This window comes from Bactrocera neohumeralis, chromosome 6 (assembly GCF_024586455.1).
Source record: "Bactrocera neohumeralis isolate Rockhampton chromosome 6, APGP_CSIRO_Bneo_wtdbg2-racon-allhic-juicebox.fasta_v2, whole genome shotgun sequence".
In the NCBI taxonomy this organism is placed as follows: domain Eukaryota; kingdom Metazoa; phylum Arthropoda; class Insecta; order Diptera; family Tephritidae; genus Bactrocera; species Bactrocera neohumeralis.
The window spans coordinates 46973786-46999127 of NC_065923.1; the positions used below are offsets into that span (position 1 = coordinate 46973786).

Below are 25342 nucleotides of genomic sequence, written 5' to 3' on the forward strand. Positions count from 1 at the left end.
GCCAATTGCGGCGTTTGCTTAATACAAAATCCATTTGCATTTACATATTTTAAGGACAGCATGATGTTTTATTTGTTCAATTCTCATATATGAACGCTACCAAATGGTCTAGTGGAATATACTTAATCAATATGTATGTACGATTAAGAGCAAAGAATAGTAAGATTTTGTTCATAATTTTAAAATACCCCTGATTCCACCTTTGCCCCCAATACACTTGTGCCATTTTTTTCTTATCCTGAAAACAGCTGCTCAATTCAATTTCTGTAGTAGCCTTAAATGCGCTTCGCGTTTCAAGTTTAGTACCTTCAATGGACTCAAAAGGTTTCCCCTGGAGCAGTCGTTTGAGTTTGCTCAATTACTAGAAGACACACGGAGCTAAATCAGGTGAATATGGTGGTTGCGGCATAATATTGGTTGAAATTTTGTCAAAAAACTCAGGAAGAATCAAAGCACTATGCGACGATGTATTATCGTGATGCAAAAATCAAGAGTTGTCGGCCCACAATTCCGGCCTTTTTTACGAATACCGTCGCGCAAACGACGCATAACACTCAAATGGTATTTTTTTCTGACAGTTTGGCCGGTCGGTAGGAATTCGGAGTGCATCACACCTCGTTAATCGCAGAAAACTGTCAACAAAACTGTTATGAAATATTGTAAATCTGGCATCACTATACTTCTTATTCCTTTTACACTGGTCTTATGTATATTATATTCAATAAAGTCAGTCGTCATCTGAAACTGCGTGTACGTAACTCTGTTCAACAAAAACCTTGATTTTTGACCTGCTTTGACGTGGTTTTTCGGTTGCGGCACATTTTTGTCACGACATTCGGCCGATTGGTCGTCTGTTTGCAATTGAGTGATTTTGAAACCATTCAAGCCGTCATTTTTCTTAGAACCAAATGACTTTCAAAATGGTTTTCACTTATCCTTTCGATGTTCCAACGATGCCAGTAAAATCTCTGACTGTTAATTGTCGATTCTCAGGCACCAAATCCTTTATTTTACTGATGTGTTGATCACCAGTTGATGTTGAAGACCGTCCTGAACGTGATTCGTCCTCAACGCGTTTTTGAAGTTGTGACTAAGTTAATTTCAACCATTTTTCTAAAACAAAATAATAATAAATATTTATTTATTAAAGAAATAAAAGTCACACAACTCACGAATCGGTTTATGTAAACCATACAGACGGAACAGTTATTTTATTCGGCATAACTGTTTGCAAATTAGGACTTTGCCACAAAGATGACGGTAGTAAGCTTACTTCTTTGCTTTTTACTATAAGCGCAAATCAAAATCGGCTAATCGTAACTTTTATAACGGAAGAAGAGGTCAACAGTATAGCCTTCCTTTACAACTTTTCTAAAAATTTATAAATAAGAAAACAATTTTAATTTTTAAGTGTGAGCGATCAGTTTTTATGGCAGCTATACGCTCGAGTAGTCCAAACTGAAGAGTTTGTTTGAAGATTTTACCGTTGTTAGGGCAATAATTTGGAAATATCTTTTTAAATAAAAAAGTTTTTCATACAAGAGCTTTTGTCAGTTTGTATTAGAGCTTTATGCTAAAGTGGTCCGCTATCGGCGCTTTTAACAAATTCCACCAAACAAATATAAAAACTTACCCGACCATAAATACCGACTTTGGAATCATTTCCGCCGCCGGCTTAACCCTTCGTAACTACGACCATTTTCGTTTGACGATGTCGTATGTGAACCATTTTCATCCTTACAATGTAGATCTAGAAGACAGACATGGAATATAGTGAAAATGCGCACTTATGTTACACGTAGGAAAAGACGAGTACAAATCAACAATTGGGAGCTGAAGATACCCCATTTATACAAGATATTGAAAATACTACGAATAAATTGTAAACACTGCGATGTTCTTCTCAACTTCTCCATATAAAATTCAAGCTGATAATAAGGAACCGATTCGATTTATGATGTTTGGGCAACTACATTACCAAAACCCTTTGAGAGTTCTCCAACATCTCCAGTATAACCGTTTTGACGGTACGAATACATTTTACCACTCTTCTCAGTGTTGTTCTGAAATCAATTCGTCCTGACATAAGTTTCTCCACTGATTTTCTAATGACTCCAAAACATCAACAAACAAACTTGTCACAATTCTATTTTAAGTATTTTATTTACGAGCCATCATTTAATGGTACATAAAAAGATTATAAACTTAAGCGACTGGAGCGAAACCGATGCGGCTGTTGCCCAAATCGAACTCGGCGTAGTACAAGTCAAGGAAGATATCACCCAAGATCCAGAAGTCGGTACCAATGTAGCTGACGGCAAGTGAGCACTGATCGTCTTCATTGAGAATGTATTTTGAAGCCGGTACAGAAAAGGTTACACCACCAATGACGAAGTCAATATCAGGCAAGCTGTCCACCGACGAGCAAGAAACAGTGCTATCACCATCGGGATCAACGATGTTCACGAATGCGTTGTAGGCGCTGTATGGGGCAACCAGGAGTGAGGTGCCAGTATCAGCGATGGCTTGGCAACCGGAACTGCACAAGACCTGTCCGTTCATGGTAGCACCACCCAAACTGAATTGCCAATAAGTTTCTTCGGATAAGGACACATAGGTGAGACTACCTTGGTAGAGGCTGGAATCTGAACCACCCAAAATCAATTGACCACCCTGAGAGGAGGTACCAGCTGAGGCCAAATAGAAGGAGAATAAGTTCTCACTGACCAAACCCTGTGAATACAGGTTGTAGAAAGGTGGCACAACATTGTTAACGGCAATCGACTGGAAGGCCATACCCAAAATACCATCGAAAGCGGAGTCAACGAAGGTGTCACCAGGCTCTGCTGTGGCTTCAGCGAAAACTTGCTTTTTAATACTGAGTCCACCTACACTGACGGTATCCTCCGACAAGAAACCGGACAAACTGCCGGAACCGTATTCGATGGAGAAGCTTTCACCATTTTTCACATAAGTGCTGGAAGCGCTCGAGGTGTACTTGTTGTGATTTTGGCAAGCTTCGTCGCTGCTGGAACAGCTGGATGATGGCACCCACAAGTTGGATGAGCCAGTATCGAAGAGTACCAGGAAATCTTGCGCCGGTGTACCGATGGTGATCTTGCCATAGTACTCAAAGTTGTATTCATTCTCCAATTCCACAGTGGTGCTGCGTGCTCCAGGTATATTGTATTTGCTACGCAAGTAGGCCGCCTCGGCCTTCACAGATGCTCTGGTTCTGTTGTAGTTGGGGTTCTTGTAGATGGGCACGCTCACGAAATTGGAGGAGACCAAAGTGACGCAAATGGCCAGAAATGCGAAATACTTGAACATTTTGCTGTGTGGAGAAAAAGAAGTAGACTTTTCAATACTTATTTAAAATGAGTAAGCCTAAGTAACTTACTCTAACTGTGTTATCACGGTCGTGTGGCAACTGGTGATGGTATTCGGGTACAAGTGTGTCGAAAATTGCCGGACCGTCGCTTTTATAGTCACAACTCAGCGTCTTATCTTGAGCCAGACGCATTATCACTATTCTTAACTATTGGCAGTTGCACGCACGAAATTGCAGATCTATTGATACAAATATCTAATAGTATTATATAACTATATTTTTAGAAAAAAGCAAACTCTGTCACGTGCAACTTTTTGGGTAATTCCGTGATTACAGTAGCGCGTGTCTTATTATTTATTATTTTATTATTTTTATAATCTCGCAACAAAGTTGCTAAGGAGAGTATTATAGTATTGTTCACATAACGGTTGTTTTTAAGTCCTAAAACTAAAAGAGTCAGATATAGGGTTATATATACCAAAGTGATCAGGGTGACGAGTAGAGTTGAAATCCGGATGTCTGTCTGTCCGTCCGTGCGAGCTGTAACTTGAGTAAAAATTGAGATATAATGATGAAACTTGGTACACGTATTCCTTGGCTCCATAAGAAGGTTAAGTTTGAAGGTGACGCCCACAAAATGGCGGAAACCGAAAACCTATAAAGTGTCATAACTAAGCCATAAATAAAGATATTAAAGTGAAATTTGGCACAAAGCATCGCATTAGGGAGGGGCATATTTGGACGTAATTTTTTTGGAAAAGTGGGCGTGGCCCCGCCCTCTACTAAGTTTCTTTTACATATCTCGGCAAATACGGTATTTGCAAAATATGTAAATGACGGATAATGAAAGCTCGATTATCACTTTATCATGCGAGAGCATAAAATGTTCGGTGACACCCGAACTTAGCCCTTCCTTACTTGTTAATAATATTATTCAGATTGGATGAAGAGATATTTACTTGCAGGAATAAGAAATAATGTATATTTGTGAATTTATGTGAGCTTGTTTCAATGGTTTCGGGTATAATTATTTTTTTCCTCCTTTCTCCCCAAGAATTTGGTTATTAGTCGCAACCGCCGACGTCAAAAAGCTTTAGCAAGTACCGATGGTGCGCCAGCGCTGGTCAAGCTTCCGCGAATCCCTCTATCCAGTAGTAGAACACAAGAGGATACTCGAGCCCCCATTCTACCGATAGTGGTTCTAGGGTGCCTTTCCTTTCTGGCTCATCAGCTTTACAATTACCTGCGATTCTGCTATGGCTCGGCACCCATACCAGTGTTATCACCAAGGCATTTTTGCTATTGGTAGCGAAGTTAGGCACTCCTTGACCAACGTTCAAGAGTTCAGGGCCCCTTAATTAGTTCAAGGGCAGTAAAGCCGCTCTGCTATCTAAATAGTCACTTCTCTAAAGGAGGCCGCATTCTGGAGCAGCAAATCTACTTTTAAATTTATGGCTGCAACCTCAGTTTGCAGGACACTGAAATACTCAGAAAGTCTGAGAGAGAGCACCCGACTTTAAACCTCTCTATCATCCTTCTCCCCAAGCTTTGACTTCTCCGTAAAGGAGCTCGTTGCCCCTCTCCTCCAACGTCTTCTTCCCACCCATAGCTCACTTGTCGGTATATGGGCTGAGAAGGTTCCGCTATAGTTCGGTTTGGTGACTCCATGATCTAGATGATCCGGTATTCAGTCAAAGTATGTGAGGATATCCGAGTGTTCAGATACGCGTTCTTTTAAGAGCCAATATTCTTTGAGTATAGTAGCCACTTTTGCGGCCATAAACCTTCCGTCCGGTCGCGGGGACTTGAAACGTTTGAACAAATTGGTTGCCCAAGTCAAGTGTCGTTCACCCAGAAGATAAGCCGTGCAGTCATCATGCATCTGAAGAGTATCTTCATTTCATTTCTTCTTCATCGGCGCAGAAATTAGCCAGACTTCTCCGGCGTCACACTCCAGTTTTGCCGTCAGCGTTGCTGAAATTAGGTGTATACCGTTAATTCATTTCGCACCAGGCTCTGTTTCTACCTGCGTCGTTGGTTACCAGCAGCTTATAACTATTCGTTCTCATTCAAGAGTTGCCATTACTGATCAGTTATGGTTTCTGAAAGAGGACGATATCTTCTCCGTTTTGCTCTAGACGAAGCAGTAAGTTGGAGAGGCCATCTTCGGTTGTTGGAGGAATTTTATTCTTCAGACTCTCTTCCAGAAGCGATAGTTCAGTCGTACTCGACCCGCACCTCCTCAAACAGTTGTTCAAGGTTGAGGACTGAGTCGCCGATTGATGAACCGCCCCCAGAACTCGCTACGTCCAAGAAGCTCGGGCGTTATCCATAGTCGTTTGACAATCACCTGTCGGGAGTGCTTTGCCCAAATCGAACCAAAACTCTTCAAGCCATTAGGACCGAAAATGTGGACAGTTGACTTTTTACCGAAACTATCGGTGAATGTGAATGGCAACGCTGGTCTACATATGCATATGTAGAGAATCATTTCGCAACCCTCAGAGATTAGATTAGATTAAAACAAATTATGAAATAATTTTATTAAATATCAGTGAGAAGGCAAAGAAAGTCCACCTTCGCATTATTTACATTTGGATTCACAAGGTGATCAGTCCTGTCATAGCGCGAGACATTCGTTATGGATTCATTTCGTTTAGTTGACTATTGTCGTTTGGGGCGCCGTGGTGCTTGTAGTAGTAGTAAATGGCTGATTCCCTCATGAAAGCTTTAAGTGACTTATTTTCATTAGCGGATCTAAAAGTAGCCAGCTGTTTTCTACTTCATTTCTGATGTGAATTTTGGTTCGCAACTAAAGCAAGGTAGACCACCGAGTTATCCACCCATTTCCGCGCCCTCGTTTGCCTTCTTATGAGGAATAGGACAAGCCTAGTATCCGAAAAGTATTGGCGTTTATACCTTCCTTATTGGCTGCTGAAAATGGAACTCCAGATTTTGATGGACTTGCGCAACAAATTTTCTTCGACGAGGTCGACAAACAATCATCAAAAGTAACGTCAAAAGGTGACGCGTCATCGACTTTCGCTGGGTCACAGTCGTAAATATTGATTCGCCTGCCATTTTCAAACACAATTTCACATCAGGCTTTAAGTTGTGCTGGGCATACATTTTTCGGAATTCTACTTCCATTGTGACTAACGTTTGCTCTTCAGACATTAGATATTGTTTATGTATATGATCAAATCTAATCAAGTCTTTACGAACCTAAAAACTACAACAAAAATTATAAAACAACAAACAAATTCAACTTATACCAGTAGGCTAACCTATCTGGAGTTGCGGTATGGACACATACAAAAAAAAAAAAAATACAAACAGCACTCATTGAAATATATTTATATTTCCATATAAGTATTTCATAAAAACAAAACATAAAAACGTAGCTAAGTAATCTGAGATATCTTAGCTCTACTTACTTTCTCATATCACCTTCTTTTAAGTACAAATTTTTTTATCAACTTTGCAATGTACTCACTGTCACGAGCCAAACACAATTGAGAAGCAATTGAATGCTGATGAAATCGCATCACCACGCGTCAAAAAGTAACAAGTCCATCGCGCGTTGCCAACCCGAGGGTGATTTGGGTTAGTACTACATTTTTGAGAATTTTATTATTTTGCTCAAAATAAGTGTGTGCCTTCTAAGGCAGTGCCAGCAATAGAACACATGACTCAATTTTCTAATAGAATTTTAAATTCTTCTTGTAGATTTTGTTAAACGTTCCTCGTAGTAAGTACTATACTTGCACTGAAACTTATCGTTCTTCTTTACTGGCGTAAGCAACGCGGTTAGAAACGAGTTAACAACAGCGCGCCAATTGTTTCTTCTTTTAGTTATTTGGTGCCAAATCGAGATACCAAGTGCAGCCAGAGTGATTCTGCATTGGATTTCAAGACTGATATCTATTATTGTGGATGTTGAGGCTGTTTCCAAGATAGACGAAATTATGTACGACTTCAAATTTATGACTGCTAAACGTGACTTGCGAACCAAGTCGCGACGACTATTTGTTTGACGACAGGAGATATTTTGTCTTGTCCTCGTTCATAATCAGACCCGCTTCGCTTCCTTTTGCAGTCTAGAGAAATCAAAACTACCAGTGCGGTATGTTGAGGTCCAATGATATCAATATCAGCGGCGAACACTAGCAACTATACACTCTTATAGAAGACTAGAGGACCCGATCTATGGCTGATACTACTACCTATGATACCATCTATATGATTTCTATTAGTTAGATTATAAGTATTAGTTAAGGAATAACCGCATTTTTGGTGAAGCAACAAAAATGAATCAAAAAGCATTTCGTGCGTTAAGAAAGAATTGGTTTTTGGGGTAAAAATACTATTGAATTTGGGCTGTGCATCAGTGAAATCAATCGAGTCCAATCGATTGTCAGCCTGGTGGACTGCATATTAAGAAACGGTTCTCAAGCGTGGAAAGACAAAAAAATCGGCTGGCAAAGTTATAGCATCAGTCTTGCAATGCTTCGAAAAGATTTCTGTATATCTCAAATTTTAATAGACCTTTTTATCAACACTTCAGTTATGCCGCTATTTTTTTATGCCAGATCTTTTGCAATTTTAAATTGTCTGTCAAGATACCCCCTCCAATAGTTAGCAGGTATGAAAAAAATGTTATAGCTACCCATAGATGTATTGAATCACCCAATTTATTACTTAAGAACGAACAACTTTGTCCACGTTATGAAAACTTGTCTACAGATGTCGCCTTTTACTTTGGCATCGTTTTGTTTATTGCACGTTTACGCCAATTTAAGGTTTGAATATTGGATACTGCGATGGTAGCGCAATCTATCGGCCAAACATTCCAAAATTAGCAATTAATTACAAATGAAAAATTAATTTAAAAAAACATTTTCCAGTGGACCAAATTGTAAATCTAAACCATTCTCGAATCTCCTTGAACACACACAAAAAATTTCATCAAAATCGGTCCAGCCGTTTAGGAGCAGTTCAATTACAAACACACGGTCAGAAGATTTATATATATAATGATTGTACCTTCTCTGTTTAGTTCTGCAGCTCGAATTATTTTCTTCAGAAGCAGGTTGAAGAAGTCGCACGAAAGGGAGTCGCCTTGTCTGAAACCTCGTTCGGTATCGACCGGCTCGGAGAGGTCTTTTCTGATCTTGACGGAGCATTTGTTGTTACTCAACGTCAACTTACGCAGCCGTATTAGCTTTGTGAGAATACCAGGTTCATACATAGCGGCAGTTCATTGTAATGATGAAGAAGGCGGTTTTAAAATTGACGAAGAAGTGGTGTTTGTTAATCCTTTCACGGGTCTCTTCAAAGATTTGGCGAATGGTGAAAATCTGGTTGATGGTAAGGTTTCCAGATAGGGTTGTTGACGGTGGGCTTCAGTTCACACACTGCGCTCGATAGAACCTTATATGCGATGTTCAGAAGGCTTATCCTACGGTAATTGGCGCAGGTTGTTCCTCCATTTTGTGGATTGGATTCGTGAGCACACTTTTAGGTTCCAGCTGATGCATGCCCTTGCAGTATTTGAATAGATGAAGCCAGTAATCCATCGGCCCCTCCCGCTTTATTGTTCTTGAGGCGGGTGATTGCTATTCGAACCTCATCATAGTCGGGCAATGGAATATCTATTCCATTGTCATCGATGAGGTTATCGGATTCTTCATTTCCAGATGTCACACTTTTATTGCCGTTTAGCAGGCTTAAGAAGCGTTCCCTGCATAACATCGGTACGCTCTGAATAGCAGCCATTACATTACTACTGGGAGTTCTACAAGAGGATGAAGCCACATAGGGAAGTTAACGTAAGTCAGAAAAGTTCTCTGAACGGCATTAATTTGGATGTGGCCAGATACGATATGGCTCAAGCAGCTCACGACTTCCGGTCGAAAATTACCACTAAACAAAGTAAGATCAATGATGCTTCACACATTTTTTATAACTGATCCAATTTTTGTCCTTTTATAACTGGTCCAATTTTGGTCCTTTTACAACTAGTTGCTATTTTGTTCGGAAAAATTTTCACTGAAGGGTAAGTCTTATCCCTTTTGGCTATAAGTACTCGTATTATTTATATATGTGCTCATATTTGCATATTTGTTGCTTTTGCCTTGGCTTTGTGTGCGTTTATTGAGAGATGAAAGAGATTTGTTGCGTTAGCCGGGTGGTATTGCCCGGGGCAACAGTTCTTACAGACATACACATACGTACATATATAGCATGCTTGAGGTTTTGCTGCTGCCATATGTAAATATGCGCAAATGTTGCTCTGCATCAATAAATGTGTATATGTATGTATGTGTGTGCGCCATATTGTATTGGCAATATTCGCTTCATCGCCTTGATTTCGCTGATAGCTCTCTCCCCGTAATCTTCTTTGATGCTGTGCGCATTGCAAATACATTACTTGCGAAACAAAAGTAATACACGAATTTGTGAAATATTTTAGATTGTGTTTATACGAACATACATACATAAGATACCTCTTGCGTACACATACACATACATATGTATTTATCTATATGGGAATATTGCGCCCACATACACACAAATAATGTGGAATTTTGAAAATCGATAAAATCCAACCGCCCACACAGCGTTAATATTACAGCACAAACAAACACACACATGCACATAAATACATATAAATGTGTATTGCACACACACATATATGAAGTGCGCGTAAAAAGGTTGGCAATTTCCAAAGTAGCAAGCAACGAAGTATAACCGAGGTGAGTGGTGAACTGAAGGCTTAAGACCGTAGTCAAGCACTTGGGATATTGATGTGCCAAATATGACAGGGAAAATATGTTGCCAATATAAATGCATGCTTATAGATAAGGCATATGTTAGCGAAATAATAATAAAGTGTTGTGTAGCAGTGTGAGTTGAATTCTATAATTTGAAAATTTTTGGCGCTGCAAAGCGAAATCATCTTGCTATTTTGAATTGCTTACTGCCAATCCGGTAGAGTTGCTAAAATGAGGCGGACCTGCATACTTCTCACCAGTTTTATAATATTAATATTTTCACTCTGCGCAAACTATTATATCCTATCGATGCTTATACGATGTTATGTTATACTATACAGGAATAACTTTCGTCGAATCTATTCCAAAAGGCACAAGTTGTGTGCTATTAAAAGTTAAGGATTCGGCATGTAGTAGCGGGTTACTTTGGTAGTTTAAATAACGCTCGCGTGTTTCGTGCTAGTGCTCTCTCCACGCAGGAAGATTTCCTTTTGTCCTCTTCTCAATGGCTAGCAGGAGATTCTGCTTATCCATTGCTCACCACTTTTATCACGCTTTTTCGATCAACTTCAAAAAAATGGACATTTCAAAGCGTAAAGCTTTAGACTTGCGTCATAGCAGATATCGCGTGAGGACATCGGTGGCCCTAAGAAGTATATCTATAACTGATTAGCTTGCCGAATTGAGCCAATTTTGCCATGTCATCTTCGTTGCATGCTGTCCACCAGTTTTTGACGTCGTTCCTTAGGTATCGAATGCCAAGTCTCCTCAATTCCAGCGAATAAATCATCAAAAGTTTTGAATTTTTTGCTTGCTATTTTGGTCTTGACATCATTTCATAAATTTTCTTTTGATGAAGAGCTTTGTGCAGGCCAATCTAATATTCTAATTTTTCATTGTCGAGCCAATGCTTTACTATCTTTGCAGTCATTGTCTTGCACAAATATCCAGTGTATGGGCATGGATTAAAATACAAATCGCGCTATTTTATTTTTCACTATATCCAGCACTGAAACCGGTTCTTTTTACAATTTATTTGAATAATTGGCCCGACGCCATGCCATGAAAACACGCCCAGACCACGATACTTCCACCGCTGTGCTTAGTGGTTTTTTGGTATACCTAGGGTTAATGATCACCTTGTGGATGACGTACAAATGTTTTTCCAACTGGACCTATTCTATTTATCTTGGCTTCGCCGCTCCAAAGAAAGTTTCTCCAACATTGTGTTGGTTTGTCTCTGTGGGCCTTTGAAAGTGTCATTTTTGACAGGAGTGCTTTCTTCCAACTAATTCGTCTAAAAAGACCTTCGTTGACTTCCTTCAAGCTTTCTGGACACAGCACATTTCGGCAGGAGCTTTTCCCTTTATGCTCTTATCTCACAAAAGCGCTATCTTTCTCGGCGTGCAATGTTTTCCCTTCCACTTCCACTTTCCACTGTCACTGTACGAAAACATAATGTGTACATATATATTTTATAACGGCAAATTTTATTATATATAAATTATTATATATTAAAATATATATATATATATATATAACTATATGTATGTACGTATTATATCCTTATCTTCTTTTTCGTTGAGACACATTTCTGATGGCTTTATACAAAAAATTGAAATAAACAAAATGTTGGACTTCTCTGGCATTGTTTAAATCTCATGCAAATGTAATTTTTCAGGTGAAATCTAAATTTAGGCTGATTTACATGCGTAAGCTAGCTGCTAGTTGTTGGTACATAATGGGTGTACTTATGCAGTGAGCTGTATGCCATACATACTGCATATATGTATGTACTAAGCTTACACCCACACAAAAGCATCGAAAGGCATACACAAATTGATTACAAGAAAGGAAAGTTTGACGTTGTCAAGCTCAACAACGGATTATATTTTGTTCTAGGAAATTTGTGTAAATGAGCGGAAGGCGATTTTCAAATAAAATAAAATTTTATTTTTGTGTTTTTAGGTTAGCAGTAAAGCGGCTTAAACAAAGTAGCGTTTATATTGAAAATATGACTTTTGCATTTAATAACTTTAACTTAACTTTTACTTATAACTTTACTATTTATAAACTTTCAATTAGAAGAGCGCTGTGTGATTGCTATAAAGATTAATCCTGCGAACTGGTGGCTCACAAAGTCGAACGGCACGTGCCTTTGAATAAATGCTGTATTGGTAATCGTAAACTGATCGCTCTTCTTACGATTATCATTGATGCAGTACTGCTTAACGAGCCTACGTTGCGATCAGTGCTTTCATCATATGACTTTGATCTGCTTCAAAGGGCTCATGGCGCGCAGCAAAGTTCTCAGAAAAAAGTCACAGAGATATCCATAAATTCAGTTGTTTACGACGATTTGCTTCACGTGAACTGCGTGACCCTGTAGGATGAATTCATGTTGGAGCACACAACGAAACTCAAAGAAACCCATGAACCTTACCTGGGTATTATATTTTATAGAATTTTTTCGGTTTCGGCTCTCCTTTGAAGCGCCATTCTTTAGACTGTTGAACCGTTTCAACGTCATATTCTAAAACTCATGTCTCATCACTAGTTTTTATATTGATATTAATCTAAATATGGGGTCTTCGGTTAGGATGTCAAGCATCTCTCTTGTGATCTCTATTTGACGTTCTTTCTGGAAAATATTCCGCTCTTTTGATACGAGTCTGACATTGACAATATTCATACCCAAAACATTAACCAACATGTTATCAGTCGATCTGTGAGTCGTTTGTTGCCAACACGATGATTTTTTTATAGTTATTTCTTTAACTTATTTAATGTTAACCTCAGTAAAAAGGGTGATTGGAGGGCTCACATGAGGTTTTCGAAGACTCTACAAGCTCCACTGAATGCATTGTCGCTATCAACACCATACAATTTTGTTTGTGTTAGAGTAGGCTCCCCCATACTTCTGCAACGTTTCGTGCGATTCTGTAGCCGTGATTCTATTGGAAACAAGAACTTTCAGGAAAACTCGTTGTAAAATATTTTTTCCATTGTAAAAGTTGCCAGAGAAACTTTTCGACAAACAGCTGTCAAACACGCACTTCTTGGCAAAGTTAAATGTACAAATGGTAAATAAAAAGAACAATTTGATCGCTTCGGTTTGGATGGGCAGTTTAAAGGGACCAGTCTGGGTCAAATTTGATCAGATAGTATATAAAAAAAATTTCATAAATTAGACTGATAACTTTCAGTATTTTAATTTGTAGTAAATATTTTTGGTAATAAATTGGTTTTTGGCGCCACCTAGCGGAATATTAAGTTTGACAATATCTGTATTTTTATATGCTATACTTGTATATTTATAACCAATAGCATAACGCTTCAGGAGAATTGGATGAAACACTTTTAAGTAATAAGAATTGCAATAAAGTTTCACTGAATATCCCGAAAAATTCGAGATCCTTACTAAATTTTTTTCTAATCCCGAAATCGCTAATAATTCGATATTCGTTGAATTTGTGAGTGTTAGTTATTTCTCTTTTGCTCCAGCCTCAAGATTTTTCATAATAACTAGTGTCGTCTAGCGCCATTATTCTCTGCAGAAGTACTCTTCGGGACTCCACAAAATTTTCAGTTAAATTGGTTATGTTAATTTTTTGGAGTAAAAAGACTTAAAAAGTAATTATACTTAAAATCCCGAAAATTTTCGGGATACCGTTAATTAAAATGTTTAATACCGAAAAGGCAATATGTTTCGGGCTAGTTTCTATAGTGTAGTCACTAAGAGCGTTAAGCGTAGAGTATCCGGTGTAGTGTAGAGTTTTCTCTTCTTAGCTCTAATAACTAGTGCCGTCCAGCGACACTCATCGGGATTGCTCATAGCTCTCGATTGAGTTCGTAAAGTTAAAATTTTGGTATAACAAGACTTAAAAATGAATTATACTTAAAATCCCGAAAATTTTCGTGATCCCGATAATACAGATTTTCAATCTGTAATAATACGAGTACTATCTTCAATCAATAATAATACTTAAAATCCCGAAAGTTTTCGGAATCCCGTTAATAAAAACTTTTAATCCCGAAAATGCACATTTTTTCGGCACTAGTTTCTATAGTGTAGTCACTAAGCGTAAAATATCTGGTAATGTGTAGAGTTATCTCCTCTTTGCTCTAAGCGTCGCAACCCATTTTGTCGAAAATGTTGTATATTTTTAGGCTTTATTATATACGTACCTTAGTTATACTCCATTTGTAGAAAAATATTATAGTCGAGTGTTCACAAAAATAACAAGTGAATTTGAAATGAATATTGAAGTGAGATAATCGTCGTTTATTTGGACAAATCCTGGTCAAATTTGATTTCGAGTGCGTATAGAAATCTACCGGGCTCTTAGGAACTTGGCCTATATCTCTACGGCCGCTACAGCTTTAAATAAGTAACTGCTTCAAAGAAATTTGAAACTACCTAACCTTGTGCCATGAAATGTGTTTAGTGGAAAATATATTTTTTGCGCCGATATCAGGGACTTATGTCATCATATATCATGAGTTCGCTAACTCTTTCGGTATACGTCTAAGCAAGAAATTGCCTTAATTTTTGGTTTTTTATATTTAAGCAGATAAGTGCCTGACTCTCTCCGCGAATAAGCCAACACTTCATGAGCCTCCCAACCAAATGGGCGTGTACGCCGCTTTGTGGGCATGTATGTGCGTCGCGAGAAAGTTCCTCTGCTTTTTGTGGTCGTAAGTTGCCGCTATTTACGACTTCCTGTTGAAAAGTGTCAACATAAATTTGAACACAATTGGCATTACCTACCTGGCCTGCCAGCCCTGCCAGCCCAAGGGCGGAAAGCGCATTATTAACGAGACAGTAAGTTGGCAGCAGGTGAGACAAGTCAAGGCGGCCGAGATAAGAGCGAGCACGGCAACAGCGGTGCAAATCCACAAAAACTCAAATATTTCGCAAACTTTTTCGGCGCACACATTCGAGTAGTTGTGCGGCTTTGCGGCTGTGGCCTTCGTTTAGTGGCAAGGAATGCCTTCATACGCCTCAACATATTTTATTACGGCCAGTATTTCACAACTGCTTGACAACTGGCACTGGTGTGCCTGTGCTGTTGTTGCTGCTGCCGGCTGCCACTTTCAAAGTAAACTTAACTTTCCATTTGCAATCTTTTGTTATCATCATTTTGTTGCATGCCACCGAGTTGCTTGAATTATATGTGCTTCAAGTGCCCCATATATTTGCTGAGAGAAGTGCCACGGAATTGCAAGGTGTCTTCCGCAACTATATACATATAAACATACTTATGCGATTCTGAGCGCCATTGTTGCAGCGAACAATGCGAACGCGAAGCACACTCAAGCGTCTGCCGCTGCCTCGCCGCCGTTCGCACAGGGCAGCCGCTGTGTTAGTTTGCCCACTTGTTTGTGCAAAAATAAACATGATTAAAATTGTTTGCGCAACTTTGTACTGTTATTTACTTGCGCTTATGTTGGTGTGTGTGTGTGTGTGTGTTTGGGATGGGACGCATTGTATAAGCGGCATAAACCAATTGTCATTGTAACCGCAATGTTACTCATACGCCGTGGCCGCACAGCTCGCAGCCAAAACACAACACTGTGCTTACTCTGTGGCCTGCGGGCAAGGGAGAGCGCAAAAGTGCCCAGGAAGCTGCACTGTTCAGCTTTCAACGACGTACTTGTGATATTTCTAATACATTTCCGCCACGCCCCGCCCCGCGTGCTAGCCACCGACCAGCCTCTTCGGTGCGCATTTTATTGAATTAAATTTGAGCTTCATTGATTTGCTGGCAAAGCGCTCTTAGTCCGCGGCAGTTGCGGCGAAAATGTCACACACTATCACAATGACAGCGAACTATGTAGGTGTAGATGTGTGTGTGTGTGTGTGTGTCTGCGAGCGCATGTCAATGGCAATGACATTCAATATTTGCTTTGGCACTCATTGCTGCAGCGGAAGTGTAGCGGAATGTGGCCTTCGCCAATGGCAACAGCGCTGCCCTCGTTGTTGGTATGATGGTTTTTATTATAATGCGTGTTGTTGTTGTTATTGCCTTAGTTGCTACTGGCGCTGCCATGGTCATTGTGGCCAGGCACAAGCATTATTAAATTTCGCCGTTGTTGTTGCACTTTTCGCTCTGCCCATTGTCATTTGCCTGCAGTTAGCTTGCTCTTGGCTTCCTCGAAGCCCTGTTAACGTTGGCCGCTGCTTTTCTGAGAATATTACTTGTTGCTCAGCGACTACTCGCACATTTTGCCTTGACATTTTATTTATTTTTTGTTCTGCGGCATGTAAAGATGTGTACTCAACTGTGAAATTAGATGCAATCACTTTCCAGTTTATTTTCCCTTTCACTCTGAAGAGGGTATAATAGGTAGGTAGGGTAGTTTCCTATGAAGTTTGTACAGCCCACACCAGAAGGAAACATTGGAGACGCTAAACCCAATTTTCGACGGTGTTTTCAAGCATAAATCGGCCGATACTGTTGCAATTTCACTTTAGACATTCGTTCGAAGTTCATCAATCGTCGCTGGCTTGTTGGCATAAAACATAGGCTTGACGTAGCTCCACAGGAAATAGTCTAATGGCGTCAAATCGCACGTCCGAGGCGGCCAATTGACTAGGCCATTTTGTGAGATAACACGTTCACCAAACTTGGTTTTCGATAAGTCGATTGTGACATTCGATGTGTGGCTTGTGGCGCCGTCCTGTTGAAACCACATATTGTCCAAGTCCATATCATTCAATTCGGACCAAAAATATTCGGTTATCAGTAGCGGTAGCCAGTAATTCCCAGTAACATGCCAGTCTCGATCATCACAGAAGGAGTACGGCGCATTGACCGGCGTCAATAAACCGCACCAAACCGAATTTTTTCGAGATGCAATGATGAATCATGGAGCACGTGTGGATTGCTGCCTGACCAATAACGCATATTTCGCTTATTGACGAAGCTATTCAGCCAGAAATGAGCCTCATCGCCGAAAGTGATTTTTCGAAGAAAATCCGGATTATTTTCTAGTTGTTGCTCAATCCAAATTACCGAGCATATGACGATTACGGTGGTCAAGCGGCTTCAGTTCTTGTGTGAATTTGATCTTCTAAGGATGTAAGGCAAAATCTTTTGGCAAAATTCGCCACAATAACGACAAAGAGATACCCAACGCTTGAGAACGACGTTTGAGAGACTGATTTGGGTCTTCCTCAATTGTCCTATTGAAAAACCCGACAAAAATGTACCAGCAAGAAGTTTTAGAAGGCGTGGTAAAGCACCTAAGTAATAATCTTTTCGAAGGAAAGCATTTGATGTGTCAGCAAGATGCTGCTCCAGCACAGCAGACAAAAACCACCCCGAAATGGTTTAAAAGCAATAATCCTAGTTTAATATCTGCAGATGATTGTCCGTCAAGTCCCTATTTGAGGCCATTGGACTACAGTTTGTGTTTAGGGTTGGCAAATATACTCCATGTGAATTCGAAAAGAGAGAGGTCTTAGTATATACTTATGAATGTAATTGAACAGCGTAATGCTTTGGGTCGATTTAAAACGATCGCCGCATTTTACGAAAGCTCCTTGAGCTTTCCACTGTAAAAGCTTAGAGCTTTTATGTTTTTAAAAATGCACTACAGCCCGAAAGTTTTCAGTAAATATTGAAATGAAAAATATATCTCAAAAAGAGGTAAGATGAGTATATGATTATGTCCAGAAAAAACAAAACTAGTACCAAGAGAATTCAATGTAACTATGAAAGCCTTTACTTACTTGAGTTTCCAACTTATTAACGAAAACTTAACACGCTTGCGTATCGAGCAGAGAATACGCCGCCAATAGGTCATACCTGCCTACAATGAAAATGTTCAAATCAAAACTTCTCGATAAGCAAAACTAACTATTTTATATAAAAAGTACAATCATGGACACTGCTCGAAAACGCAAAAAATCAAAGTATAAAACTTGGAAAGAAAGATCCTAAGAAAAATCTTTGGATCAGTAAATGAAAATGACGAGTAAAACCATGAGGTTGGGCCAACATATAAAAGATGAAAATGTTAGTGGCTTTACTAAAGCGCAGCTCTCAGATGGCTCGACCATACGACGAGAATTGGCAACAAGAGAACGCAGATGAAACTTATAGAGGCCACAGCATTCACTACTAAGCAAGACAAAGACTGCGATGGACTGTCGTACTCGTGGAAGACATATAGACGAGATGTCTGAAGGACTTTTTCTTTCTTTTTCGCTTAGAAATCGTAGGCTAAGTTAATTTTTAAGAGTGCCACAAATAAATTTTCATAGAAAAGTATCCAGAATAGATATGGGAACTGGAAGCTTTAGTTGAAAAACTGTGTCTAGCAAGCGAGGGATTGGCTTTAAGGGATTATTTTACAACTTTGTTTTCACTTAAATTATTAAGACTTACCATCCCAATTAGTAGTGAAGGTACATACCTACCATGTTGAGCGTAAATTTTTCTGGCTTGATCACATAATCGAAATCTTAATTCACTAAAATTCCGTTAATTTATTAAAATTTTCTGCAACTGCTCCAAACGACGAAGAAAACGATGTTTCTTAAGAATATAGTTTAGAACGGGACAGTGGGCTTTTGAATATTAGTGTTAGGCTTCTTTGTCGTTCTTTAGAGCAGGAAAATGTTTCCTATATCGGTAAGTGAATGCCCCTTGGCAAGGTTTTCTGTAAACAGAGAATAAAGAATTGATAGCATATTTCCAAGAATAATAGTGAAGATTAGTTTTGGGGATAAATTTAAAGGGATCAAGTGTGATACTAAAATATCTAAATTTTTGCCAAAAAAAAATTCTAATTTCAACAACAAAGCGGGGCCAATGGATTGCCGGCCGAGCTATTCAAATACGCAGGCGCAGGTAAGGAGCATGCATCTGCTTCTTTATAGAATATAGTCGGACAAAAGCATGCCTAACGTTCAAAACTCTCAAAAAGAAAGACCCCAAAATCTGCGCCAACTACCGTGGTATAAGCCTCCTCAACATCGCATATAAAGTTCTATCGAGCGTATTGTGTGAAAGACCGAAGTCCACCGTCAACAAACTGATTGAACCTCATTATTATATCTTTAGACCTGGCAAATCTACTATCGAACAGATTTTTACCACGCTTCAAACCTTGGAAAATACCCGTAAAGGGAAGACCGACACACACCACCTCTTCTTCGCAGTTCGATACCAAATGAGACTTCAGACAAGGCGACACCCTATCGTGCGACTTCTTCGATATACTTTTGGAGAAAATATTTCGAGCTGCAAAACTATGTAGAGAATGTACAATCTTCTACAAGAATGTACAACTGTTGGTTGTCAATGAAATCGATATTATTGGCCGTAACAACCGCACCGTTAGTTCTGCTTTCTTCAGGCTGGACAAAGTAGCAAAGCAATTGGGTCTGGTTGTGAACGAAGATAAGACGAAACATCTCCTATCGTCAAACAAACAGTCCTCAAATTAGCGACTTCAAAGTTGTGGACAATTTCGCCTATCTTGGAACGAGTATTAACACCAACAACAACGTCAGCCTCGAAATCCAACGCAGAATAACTCTTGCCAACAGGTGCTACTTCGGACTGAGTAGGCAATTGAGAAGTAAAGTCCTCTCTCGACGAACAAAGACCAAACTCTATAAGTCACTCATCATTCCCGTCCTGCTATATGGTGCAGAGGCATGGACGATGACAACATCTGATCAGTCGGCCTTAGGAGTGTTCGAGAGAAAGCTTTTGCAGAAGATTTATGGTCCTTTGCGAATTGACACGGCAAATACCGCAGCCGATGGAACAATGTTATAGGACGATATTGACATAGTCAAGCGAATTAAGAGAGCGAGAGCGGCTACGCTGGCTAGGTTATGCTATCCGAATGGATAAAAACACTCCTGTTGCGAAAATATTCAATCCAGTGCCCGCCAGAGAAAATACTAGTTAAAGAAGGACTTGGAGCATTGTCAAAGGTATCTGAACAGCGGCTATTTCTCAAATAAGGTGTAGTCTATTCGAAGAATGTTTTACTATTATAGTTCCTTGATACAATGCCGAGAGCTGCGGAAAAATATATATTAACTCAATTTGCTTGATATGATTTTAGCGATGCAGAAAACAAAGAAGCAATACAATTTTATATTATAGACTTTTTGTTATTTTTAATAAACTATTGAAGAGAAACCGTAAATTTTAAAGCGTCTTGTTTTGACACTTTCCAAAGCAAAGACACTTTCCAAATTTAGCATCGCAGACATCGCTCTGATATCTACGGCGCTACGTGCGAATAAACGCATGACTATTTACCATAATAAAAAGCAGTAATGCTTATCGCACTTTTGTTGTTTATTTATAAACAAAGTGTTTCGTTCAACTGTACCAATAAGTTTTGTTAGATTTATTGTTGTTCACTACATCAGGCCATCATTTTTCAATTAGCCATATACATAGTTGTTGTAGATAGCTAGTGCTAGTGCCAGTGCACCAAATAATATTTCAATAGGCTGATTGTAATTTTTCTCAGCGGTTAATAAACTCTTAATATAAGTACTAAATTGTCAGGATATTTTTGGAACTCAGTTAAGCTAGTTCGAAATTGACTAGTGGAATTGAAATCTAAAATTCAGTATTCAGTCCTTTGCATTTTTTTAACGGTATTCGAAATGAAATGACTATTTTGACCAAATTATAGATTAGGATTACTGTCTAAGTTAAATTGGCGCGGCAATGTCTTTGTTGAATCCTGGTAACTGACGAATTAAACCGTGACGTTTTACTTCAAGGCCTGCATCGAAGCAGGATTGTCCGCATAGGCTTTAGACTTTGCATATTCTCATAGGAAAAAGTCTAACGGTGTGATATCACACGATCCAGGTGGCCAATCGACTGACCCAAAACGTGAAATTATCTGCTCACCGAAGTGTTCTTTCAATAAATCCATTGAATGTTGCGATGTGTGGGAAGTAGCGCTGTCTTGTTGAAACCAAATGTCGCCCAGATCACGAGCTTCAATTTCAGATATCAAATTGTGCGATTATATAGCAACTCTTGAATCTCTTCAGATTGCTCTTCGTCCCAAATGCGGCAATTTTGCTTTTTTACATACCCATTAAGCCAGAAAACGGCCTCATCGCTGAACAAAATTTAGCTTGAAAACGTCGGATCTCCTTGGAACTTTTCAAAAGCCCATACAGCGAAGCTGTTGATTAGGAAGGTTGAGCGGCTTCAGTTCTTACACAAGTTGTATTTTGCACACTCTCAATTAAAGATCTCGACGTAAAATGCGTGAAGTCGCTCGAAGCGTCAGAACTAGTTGTTGCGAATGGCGCCGAATCCACTCTCCCCAGTCTTCATGTACACTTTCAGCTCAATATTTTCTTCAATGTGGAAAATGGATGTGATCTTTTCGGTCGAATATTGTCCTATAATGAATGCTGGGTCTCAAGATGGGTGATGGTGTTGCGAATAGTACGCTCAGTAGGCCGATTATGTTGACCATAAGTTGAGCGCGAAACACATTTTTTACAGAACGTGAATTTTCACAATAAAGTTGAACGATTTGTAAACGTTGTTAAGCTGTAAATCTTTCGATGAAATGCCAAAATAATATTGCAAAAAATTAATACGACAGCTGGACACGACTCTCGCGTGATCTGTCAAAAAAAGGCTATTTACTTATATCACCCGTTCATTAAATATACTTTAAACCAAAATGAGAAGAGATTTAATTTTTTATTTAAGCGTAAATTTAAAAGATTATATGCTAATTTCATTTGCCATTACTTTTCCTGATATTGATCGGATTCGCATGATTCTCAGGCATTTCTTTACAAAATTTCATAAATTATGGTTATTTTTGACAGCAAGGCAGCAGTCAAGACAGTAAACATCGCATTATGAAAGAAATTGTCCTTAGATCAGGGAGGCAAGAGAAAATCGGCCGCATGCATACAGATTCCAGTCCTCAAAAGGAATTACGACAACGAAACGGCTGATAAGCTTGCCGAAAGTACCACCTGACTAACTGCCTTCACTTTATTTAATGAAATTTTCGAAAGAGCTGACATGCGGATTAGGACGACATGGAATGCCTAAAGTATACGCAGGATCGCCACGTTCAAGTCCAAAAGTCCCGTACGTTTTTTTTACTCACACGATCTTGAATAGACTGTCTGTCGGTTGCTGGCCTCTTATCACGTCACAACCTACTGGCATCACATGCGAGTTTGATGGGTATAAGTAACGACAATACATGCAGAAAGAGAAGTAGGCATGACAGAGACGCTGAAACATCTTCTATGCCTCAGTCCAGCACCTCGTCTAGACCTCGTCTTAAATATCTAGAACTTTGCAGTTCAGAGCATTATACGATGTATCAAACTTGGATATGAAGTCGCTCTTGTAAAATGCGTTGATTTCCTTGTATGACGCATACTTCACCTTGAATTACAAAGTACTAAGAACCACAAGATCTTTATATCGGGTGACAGTCAGCCAGTATAGCATAGCTCTCGGTGTCTGACGACGTATAATTTCGAAAAACAGGCCCCAAAAATCTGAAAGTGTACCTTTTGATAGCATCGTAATGAACGGATTCGACGAACTAAACAGTGTATGAGCCAAGTCTTCTACCGTCCTTTTCGAAATTTTTGTTTGAGTGTGGCTTTAGCGCAATCTTCCAAGATCTTTATTTCTGGCCTCGAGAGCTTTTCTAACATCTTAATTATTGGACAGGTTACATGTTTTATAAGTACTGCATCATATATATATTAACATAGGTCCACGCAAAAACGATTCGTCACTTCATCTGTGAATGCCCAGGTTTGTCACAAATCATCACATCGAATTTGTCGAATCCGATAAGATTAGTAGGGTCATTGAGGACACCAAGTAGTTTGAACACAATCATGGAGCGTGATATCAAGATAAGGTTTATCAAAGTGCGCTACCAGCGCTAATTGAGCCCAAGTGCAGCACTTCTACTTACCTACCATTAACATTTTATGACGAGATGTAGGCATATAGAAACATGGATAACACTTCGCTTGCCAAGTGCATTAATTATGACATTACTCAAGTATACTCGAGAATATATTTTGCAGACATTTTAAATATAAACAGCAAGGAAGGGCTAAGTTCGGGTGCAACCGAATATCTTATACTCTTAAAGCTTGCAGGAATCAAAGCCAAAGAAATACCGAATGGAGTAAAATGTCAAGCAGGGGATCAGAATCCAAGCAATGATGGTATACTTGTATATACAGTTGAACTTCCCTAACTCAAATAACTAAAATCCATAAAAAAACCACAAGTTGTACGAGTTAGAGTTATGGAAGGAAATTTGTATGAAATTGGACTTCTATTAGAAATATATGAAAATCTATATATATATTTATCGATTGTCCATGTCGAAGTGAAGTATATCGGTGCGAAAATGAACTTCGAGTTAAATTTTGTTTTAAAATTGGTGAAACTTTTACCGTAACGTTTCAATTGATGAAACCGATAGCAGAGTGCAACGTTTTCAAAGTAGTCGTGAGGATCTCAACATGTGATCAATCAAAATCCGGATCAATTCCATCGAAACTCTACGTGAAATCATCATTGAAATTCATGGAAATGGCATTGAACATCTCCAAAATATCGATTTATCGCATTTTGACCGAACATTTGGGCTTACGAAAGGTGTGTCCACGGTTTGTACCGCACAAATTGACTGACGACCAAAAATCGCTCAGAATCCAACATTCGATGGACATCAATAAAGAGGTAAAAAAGGTCAAAAACTTCCCTTTCAATATTGTGACTGGTGACGAAACGTGGTGTTTCCAATATGATCCCGAAACGAAACGCCAGAGTGCTGAATGGAAGACACCGGACGAGCCGAAACCCAAAAAATCGCGCATGGAGAAGTCAAAAGTGAAGACAATGCTGATTGGTTTTTATGATTCCAATGTATTGTTCACAAAGAATTTGTTCCACCTGGTCAAAACGTTAACGCGGTATTCTACCTTGGAGTTTTGAAGTTTTAGTTTGAGTTTTTGGGCGCCGTTCGGCCCGATTATTGCGAAGATGAAAGTTGGCGTTTCTTGCACGATAATATGCCGTCTCATCGATCAACCGCTTGTGACCGATTATTTGACCAAAAGTCACATTTTAACCCTTAACCACTCCCCGTATTCACCTGATATGGCACCGTGCGACTTTTTCCTTTTCCGAAAAATGCATTTTCCCCTGAAAGGAAATCGTTATGCAGACGTAGAGGTCATTCAAAAGGCTTGCACCGGCAAGGAGCTAAAACACTCGTTCGACATGCTTTTGGACCGTGCAAAAACCTGTATCTAATATAATGCCATATACTAATAAAATTTGCTCTGAGGTCACCAATCATATGTAGTAAAGTCACTAAGATGTTATGTGTTTTTTATATGGGTCAAGTTTTCGCTCAATATTGCCCATTTTAGGCACAAAGATACACTGTTATCAGTAAAATACGCTCTCTCATTTTCATTGAGATAACTCACATGGTGGCAGCTTTCTTTCATTGGGGGTGTTTTTATGTGGCGGGTCCCAAACCCAGGGCACAACCCTTGTAGGGGATGTTTCGCCTTCTCACATTAGCTCGCCTTCGAACGGATGTTCTTAGGCTACCCAGAGGATACTTGGTCAAAGACCGGAAGTAGTGAGCTGCTTGAGCCATGTGTAAGCCATAATCGCGTAAGCGGTGTCTACGCCAATTAAGAAGAAGAAGAACTCACAAGGTGACCGATATATGCGTTATAAAGTAAATTAAATGTTCGAATTTCCTTATATTAGGTATATGGCGGCTAAGGAAAGTATTTATCTGATTCAACCCGTTTTTGACACATAAACATACTATTATCAGAAAGGATTCTGTCCAAGTATCAATTGCATATTCACTAGAATTATTATTGAAATTGGGAAGAAAATATAATCACAAGTTCCTTATATGAATATTGTTAATAATTACAAAAACCTTGTTTGCTTCACAAAGTTTCTTATAGAAACACAATTTTCGAGCGTTCAGTTTGTATGGCAGTTATTTGCTGCAGTGGTCTGATATCGGCAGTTGCGACTAATGACGAAGTTCTTGGGGAGAAAAGTGTGTGTGCAAAACTTCAGTTTGGGTATAAATATTATGCAACCTTCAGCGCGTCATCAAAACTGGCGGGAAAACGGTTGACAACAGCTGATGCAACAAGTGACAACTTCCGTGACTAGCGAAACGA

At 39.2% G+C, this 25342-nt stretch overlaps 2 protein-coding genes across 7 annotated transcripts in view; one reads left to right on the top strand and one right to left on the bottom strand.

Annotated features, from left to right (window-relative positions):
* Window positions 1–25342, top strand: part of LOC126762568 (regulating synaptic membrane exocytosis protein 2) — a 421139-nt gene that overhangs the window by 70053 nt on the left and 325744 nt on the right. The window lies entirely within an intron of this gene.
* Window positions 2206–3402, bottom strand: LOC126762594 (lysosomal aspartic protease-like). The gene has a single exon (XM_050479463.1). The coding sequence runs from the start codon at window positions 3328–3330 to the stop codon at window positions 2206–2208; it is 1125 nt and encodes a 374-aa protein (XP_050335420.1). The 5' UTR covers window positions 3331–3402.